Here is an 8040-nt window from a genome sequence, read left to right as displayed (position 1 = left end):
GTGCGTAATGTGAGTTAGAGTCTGTGGTCTTTGAGTGTAATGTGAGTTAGAGTCTGTGGTCTTTGAGTGTGTAATGTGAGTTAGAGTCTGTGGTCTTTGAGTGTGTAATGTGAGTTAGAGTTTGTGGTCTTTGAATGTGTAATGTGAGTTAGAGTCTGTGGTCTTTGAGTGTGTAATGTGAGTTAGAGTCTGTGGTCTTTGAGTGTGTAATGTGAGTTAGAGTCTGTGGTCTTTGAGTGTGTAATGTGAGTTAGAGTCTGTGGTCTTTGAGTGCGTAATGTGAGTTAGAGTCTGTGGTCTTTGAGTGTGTAATGTGAGTTAGAGTCTGTGGTCTTTGAGTGCGTAATGTGAGTTAGAGTCTGTGGTCTTTGAGTGTGTAATGTGAGTTAGAGTCTGTGGTCTTTGAGTGTGTAATGTGAGTTAGAGTCTGTGGTCTTTGAGTGTGTAATGTGAGTTAGAGTTTGTGGTCTTTGAATGTGTAATGTGAGTTAGAGTCTGTGGTCTTTGAGTGTGTAATGTGAGTTAGAGTCTGTGGTCTTTGAGTGTGTAATGTGAGTTAGAGTCTGTGGTCTTTGAGTGTGTAATGTGAGTTAGAGTCTGTGGTCTTTGAGTGTGTAATGTGAGTTAGAGTTTGTGGTCTTTGAATGTGTAATGTGAATTAGAGTCTGTGGTCTTTGAGTGCGTAATGTGAGTTAGAGTCTGTGGTCTTTGAGTGTGTAATGTAAGTTAGAGTCTGTGGTCTTTGAGTGTAATGTGAGTTAGAGTCTGTGGTCTTTGAGTGTGTAATGTGAGTTAGAGTCTGTGGTCTTTGAGTGCGTAATGTGAGTTAGAGTCTGTGGTCTTTGAGTGTGTAATGTGAGTTAGAGTCTGTGGTCTTTGAGTGCGTAATGTGAGTTAGAGTCTGTGGTCTTTGAGTGTGTAATGTGAGTTAGAGTCTGTGGTCTTTGAGTGTGTAATGTGAGTTAGAGTCTGTGGTCTTTGAGTGCGTAATGTGAGTTAGAGTCTGTGGTCTTTGAGTGTAATGTGAGTTAGAGTCTGTGGTCTTTGAGTGTGTAATGTGAGTTAGAGTCTGTGGTCTTTGAGTGTGTAATGTGAGTTAGAGTTTGTGGTCTTTGAATGTGTAATGTGAGTTAGAGTCTGTGGTCTTTGAGTGTGTAATGTGAGTTAGAGTCTGTGGTCTTTGAGTGTGTAATGTGAGTTAGAGTCTGTGGTCTTTGAGTGTGTAATGTGAGTTAGAGTCTGTGGTCTTTGAGTGCGTAATGTGAGTTAGAGTCTGTGGTCTTTGAGTGTGTAATGTGAGTTAGAGTCTGTGGTCTTTGAGTGCGTAATGTGAGTTAGAGTCTGTGGTCTTTGAGTGTGTAATGTGAGTTAGAGTCTGTGGTCTTTGAGTGTGTAATGTGAGTTAGAGTCTGTGGTCTTTGAGTGTGTAATGTGAGTTAGAGTCTGTGGTCTTTGAGTGCGTAATGTGAGTTAGAGTCTGTGGTCTTTGAGTGTAATGTGAGTTAGAGTCTGTGGTCTTTGAGTGTGTAATGTGAGTTAGAGTCTGTGGTCTTTGAGTGTGTAATGTGAGTTAGAGTCTGTGGTCTTTGAATGTGTAATGTGAGTTAGAGTCTGTGGTCTTTGAGTGTGTAATGTGAGTTAGAGTCTGTGGTCTTTGAGTGTGTAATGTGAGTTAGAGTCTGTGGTCTTTGAGTGTGTAATGTGAGTTAGAGTCTGTGGTCTTTGAGTGCGTAATGTGAGTTAGAGTCTGTGGTCTTTGAGTGTGTAATGTGAGTTAGAGTCTGTGGTCTTTGAGTGCGTAATGTGAGTTAGAGTCTGTGGTCTTTGAGTGTGTAATGTGAGTTAGAGTTTGTGGTCTTTGAATGTGTAATGTGAGTTAGAGTCTGTGGTCTTTGAGTGTGTAATGTGAGTTAGAGTCTGTGGTCTTTGAGTGTGTAATGTGAGTTAGAGTCTGTGGTCTTTGAGTGCGTAATGTGAGTTAGAGTGTGGTCTTTGAGTGCGTAATGTGAGTTAGAGTCTGTGGTCTTTGAGTGTGTAATGTAAGTTAGAGTCTGTGGTCTTTGAGTGTAATGTGAGTTAGAGTCTGTGGTCTTTGAGTGTGTAATGTGAGTTAGAGTCTGTGGTCTTTGAGTGTAATGTGAGTTAGAGTCTGTGGTCTTTGAGTGTGTAATGTGAGTTAGAGTCTGTGGTCTTTGAGTGTGTAATGTGAGTTAGAGTCTGTGGTCTTTGAGTATAATGTGAGTTAGAGTCTGTGGTCTTTGAGTGTGTAATGTGAGTTAGAGTCTGTGGTCTTTGAGTGCGTAATGTGAGTTAGAGTCTGTGGTCTTTGAGTGTGTAATGTAAGTTAGAGTCTGTGGTCTTTGAGTGTAATGTGAGTTAGAGTCTGTGGTCTTTGAGTGTGTAATGTGAGTTAGAGTCTGTGGTCTTTGAGTGTAATGTGAGTTAGAGTCTGTGGTCTTTGAGTGCGTAATGTGAGTTAGAGTCTGTGGTCTTTGAGTGCGTAATGTGAGTTAGAGTCTGTGGTCTTTGAGTGTGTAATGTGAGTTAGAGTCTGTGGTCTTTGAGTGTGTAATGTGAGTTAGAGTCTGTGGTCTTTGAGTATAATGTGAGTTAGAGTCTGTGGTCTTTGAGTGTGTAATGTGAGTTAGAGTCTGTGGTCTTTGAGTGTGTAATGTGAGTTAGAGTCTGTGGTCTTTGAGTGCGTAATGTGAGTTAGAGTCTGTGGTCTTTGAGTGTGTAATGTGAGTTAGAGTCTGTGGTCTTTGAGTGCGTAATGTGAGTTAGAGTCTGTGGTCTTTGAGTATAATGTGAGTTAGAGTCTGTGGTCTTTGAGTGTGTAATGTGAGTTAGAGTCTGTGGTCTTTGAGTGTGTAATGTGAGTTAGAGTCTGTGGTCTTTGAGTGTGTAATGTGAGTTAGAGTCTGTGGCCTCTGAGTGTGTAATGTGTCATGATACACAAACACTACCACCAAACCGCGATCATCTTCTGGTGTCAGACATTTTGGTCCTAAACCTTACAGTGAGACTGCTGCTATGATGTATTTATAAAAACAACCAACAGGAATAAACCAGAACCCATGTGCTAACTATAAATAAACAGCAGCATGTCAACTCAATGCAGGACTCGAAAGAGACATGTTATGTGGAATTGTGCAGAAATGCCTGTTTGATTTTTCCTTTTGGCAAAAATAAGTTGCATATAGATGACAAAAACAAAATATTGTAATTTTTAGCATCGTGGGTTTGTCACCAAAAAACATGTCATGGAATGTGGTCAAGATTTCAGCTGCAGCATAGCAGTTCCTCAGGAAGGGTCTGAGTGTGGTTTTTGAATGTGTGACTGCATGCAATGTGGCATATTATTATACTGCAATGCACATACTACACTAGTATATACTGTATACTACATACTACTTGCCAAAGTAGCATAATCCATTATGGCATTTAGCAGTACTGTATTACAGAGTCACATGACCAAGTACTTTTCAGAGAAGTTGCCAGAGAGACACTGCTATAATAGTAACCAGATAAAATTGAAATATCGTTCTGTATAGTTTACAGACTTGACCTGCTGTTTAAATTTAACACTTCCTAACCTGAGTTAATTTACCAGATTATTATCTGCCAATTAGCTGGTTTAAAACTGTGACGATCTTACCAATAATTATACCAATAAAAGATTACTTTTTACCAAGATTGCACTTTTAACCTGTGCAAGTTAAGAATTTTACCTGCTAGCACTAGAAAAAAACCTTGGTTTTTAACGCAAATAAAGATAACTTAGTTCAGTGGAACTTCCACTTAAAAATTACCACAAGGATAAAAAACTAACTGGCTAGCTAGCAAGCTACTGAATGATTTAGCTATGCTACATACTTAATGGCGGCCATGTCACTGTTGTAAAGCAATTACATTACTGCTGTAGGTGAGGCGGGTCTCAGGGGGAAAGTGGAGTGAGGAATCAGCTGAACACACAGACGCTGTTGAGTTCCTCTGGCCTTTAGTCTCAGTAGCACGGGCTTCTCTGATCTATACCGGTCCAGTTGTGTCACATATTACTGTTCATGTGGAAATGGCAGAACAAGAAAAGACACGCAGGTGAGATTCTACGGAAATAAAGGCAAATTAGCGTCGTCGGTCTCTTACAGAGCGTCCAAACACAGGCACTGCGAGAACAAGTCTAAACTGCACCAACATGCCCTACGGCAGGTATGCAAACCCAGCAACATGATAGTAGCAATGCAACCTACAGCAAGGAGGGAGACAGAGAAAGAGAGATGGAGAGAGAGAGAGACCACCACCCTCCTCTCATACCCCACCTACTACACCACCCTCCTCTCATACCCCACCTACCATACCACCCTCCTCTCATATCCCACCTACCACACCACCCTCCGCTCTCATACCCCACCACCCTCCTCTGATACCCCACCTACCACATCACCCTCCTCCCCTCTCATACCCCACCTACCACACCACCCTCCTCTCATACCCCACCTACCACACCACTCTCCTCTCATACCCCACCTACCATACCACCCTCCTCTCATACCCCACCTACCACACCACCCTCCTCTCTCATACCCCACCTACCACACCACCCTCCTCTCTCATACCCCACCTACCACACCACCCTCTGCTCTCATACCCCACCTACCACACCACCCTCCTCTCATACCCCACCTACCACACCACTCTCCTCTCATACAGCACCTACCACACCACCCTCCTCCACCTCATACCCCACCTACCACACCACCACCACTCTCCTCTCATACCCCACCTACCACACTGCCCTCCTCTCATACCCCACCTACTACACCACCCTCCTCTCATACCCCACCTACCACACCACCCTCCTCTCCTCTCATACCTCACATACCACTCCACCCTCCTCTCCTCTCATACCCCACCTACTACACCACCCTCCTCTCATACCCCACCTACCACACCACCACCCCCTCCTCTCATATCCCACCTACCACACCACCACCCCCTCCTCTCATACCCCACCTACCACACCACCCTCCTCTCCTCATACCCCACCTACCATACCAACCTCCTCTCATACCCCACCTACCACACCACCCTCCTCTCATACCCCACCTACCACACCACCCTCCTCTCTCATACCCCACCTACCACACCACCCTCCTCTCTCATACCCCACCTACCACACCACCCTCTGCTCTCATACCCCACCTACCACACCACCCTCCTCTCATACCCCACCTACCACACCACTCTCCTCTCATACAGCACCTACCACACCACCCTCCTCCACCTCATACCCCACCTACCACACCACCACCACTCTCCTCTCATACCCCACCTACCACACTGCCCTCCTCTCATACCCCACCTACTACACCACCCTCCTCTCATACCCCACCTACCACACCACCCTCCTCTCCTCTCATACCTCACATACCACTCCACCCTCCTCTCCTCTCATACCCCACCTACTACACCACCCTCCTCTCATACCCCACCTACCACACCACCACCCCCTCCTCTCATATCCCACCTACCACACCACCACCCCCTCCTCTCATACCCCACCTACCACACCACCCTCCTCTCCTCATACCCCACCTACCATACCAACCTCCTCTCATACCCCACCTACCACACCACCCTCCTCTCATACCCCACCTACCACACCACCCTCCCCTCTCACACCCCACCTACCACACCACCCTCCCCTCATACCCCACCTACCACACCACACCCTCTTCTCATACCCAACCTACCACACCACACTCTCCTACAATACCCCACCTACCACACCACCCTCCTCTCATACCCCACCTACCACACCACCCTCCTCTCATACCCCACCTACCACACCACCCTCCTCGCATACCCCACCTACCACACTACTCCCCTCTCATACCCCACCTACCACACCACCCTCCTCTCATACCCCACCTACCACACCACTCCCCTCTCATACCCCACCTACCACACCACCACCCTCCCCTCTCATACCCCACCTACCACATTACTGCCCTCAGCTCTCAGAAACTGACGTACACCAGAACAGATGAAGTTACACCACTGCATAACCACATTTCAGGACAATAAGGCTGTAAGGTGAACCTTCTGATAACCCTGAATACTATTCAGCTCTCTGTTCATGTCATATAAGCACAGTATTGATCATTGATTTATAAAGCTTGAGAAAGGCAAGCTAAAGGAGAGTGCTGCTGATAACAAAAAGAGCAAAGTTTACTGTGTGTGTGGGTGTGTGTGTGAGTGTGTAATTGCTTTGGCCAACATTACAGAGCAACCTCAGAAAGTCTCATTTAATCAAACAGACTCAGACATTAATCTTTCTGTCTGCCTCTCTCTACAGCTGGTCCTGGGTGATCTGGTAAATCCCATTAACTGTCTGCTCCTCAGAGTGAAGTCTGCTGGTGACAGCAGATCAGTGTTTAGTGTAGGTCAGTGTGTAGTGTAGGTCAGGGTGTAGTGTAGGTCAGAATGTAGGTCAGAGTGTACTGGAGATCAGTGTTTAGTGTAGGTCAGTGTGAGATGCAGAAACAAGCAACAATATATTCTTCCTACTACCTAGAGCATACCTCACAGTGCCAATAAACTCAGTCTGCTATTAACTCAGCCATCGGAATGTGTTGCAATTGTGTGAGCGTGTGTGTGTCTGTGTGTGTGTATATTATATATGTGTGTGTGTGTGTGTGTGTGTATATTATATGTGTGTGTGTGTGTGTGTGTGAGTGTGTGTGTATATACTATATATATGTGTGTGCGTGCGTGTGTGTGTGTGTGTGTGTGTGTGTGTGTGTATACTATATATGTGTGTGCGTGTGTGTGCGTGTGTGTGTGTGTGTGTGTGAAACTACATGTACTTACCATTAGAAGAGGAGGGCTTTAATGTTTTCTTCTCCTCACTGTTGTTCTGAATCTTCAGTGTTGCCCACTGTAGCATACACACACACACACACACACACACACACACACACACACACAAACAAAAACTGCAACTTGTGCATGACAGTCATGAACTCTTGGTATATTATGTCACACATACAGACCATGCACATACATATACATACACACACAGAGACACACACACAAGCACAAACACCTCACACACACTATCCTGCCCTCTGTGCTTGTGTGTGTGTGCGTATTAGTGTGTGTTTGTATTAGTGTGTGTGTGTGTGTCTGTGTGTGTGTGTGTGTGTGTGTGTGTGTGTGTGTGTGTGTGTGTGTGTGCGCGGGTACCTCCAGTGTTTTTATGAGGATCTTCATGTATGCCTCTGTGATGCCCAGTGACAGACCGAACATGGCTGGTAGCATGATGAGCAAAACCAGAACCACAAAGGCCATTCGCAGCATGGGCCACACATCCTCCATACTGCACACGCCTGAACTACACACAAACACACACACACACACACACACACACACACACACACACACACACACACACACACACACAGAGACACACGCCAATGACGAGCAGAACCACAAAAGCCATTCACAGCATGGGCCAAACAGCTGCCCACAGAGCCTGAGAGACAAGATACTCTTGTCCATCCACAGGTTCAACAATCGTTACTAAACTTTTAATCTCATAAATGGCTATGCCTGCTTTGAGAGAGAGAGAGAGAGAGAGAGAGAGAGAGAGAGAGAGAGAGAGAGAGAGAGAGAGAGAGAGAGAGAGAGAGAGAGAGAGAGAGGAGTTCTCCTTTTAATCATTAAAATAATTTGACACTAATTCTGATGACTCGGACAGTGCTGTCCCCGATACTACGGTACAACCATACCGACGTGTCAGTGTTTAGCTGTCATTTACTGCCTTTAAGCTGCGAAGTTGAAGATATTTCTTATTAAAAAGCCCGAAAACTCACCGGTTCCGTTGAACAGAAGGAGCCGAGACTTCTCAGATCAGCCCTGTTACATTATGCGTGTCTGTAATTGCGAAACAAGGCTTGCAGAGTTTCCTTGTGCTACGGAGATATTCAATGTAGTTGAATGTAGTTCAAAGTTCACAGGCAAACAATAAAGAACAGC

General features: G+C 45.4%; 1 protein-coding gene across 2 annotated transcripts in view; it reads right to left on the bottom strand.

The window, feature by feature from the left end:
* The window catches only part of agpat9l (1-acylglycerol-3-phosphate O-acyltransferase 9, like), a 17398-nt gene extending 9392 nt beyond the window's left edge, over positions 1 to 8006 (bottom strand). Inside the window, exons 1-3 of one of the 2 annotated variants that reach the window (XM_035526217.2) lie at positions 7878 to 8006; positions 7249 to 7396; positions 6874 to 6940 (exon numbers count right to left, since the gene is read on the bottom strand). In XM_035526217.2, the coding sequence (XP_035382110.2) occupies positions 6874 to 6940; positions 7249 to 7380 (199 nt within the window). In that variant the 5' untranslated portion in view covers positions 7381 to 7396; positions 7878 to 8006. The remainder of the gene's footprint in view (positions 1 to 6873; positions 6941 to 7248; positions 7397 to 7877) is intronic. The other variant, XM_035526218.2, reaches the window with a different exon arrangement.
* Between the last annotated feature and the right edge of the window lie 34 nt (positions 8007 to 8040).

The sequence above is a fragment of the Electrophorus electricus genome, chromosome 1 (assembly GCF_041902795.1).
Source record: "Electrophorus electricus isolate QZ-2024a chromosome 1, ASM4190279v1, whole genome shotgun sequence".
NCBI lineage: Eukaryota > Metazoa > Chordata > Actinopteri > Gymnotiformes > Gymnotidae > Electrophorus > Electrophorus electricus.
This window is presented reverse-complemented; position numbering and strand designations above follow the sequence as displayed.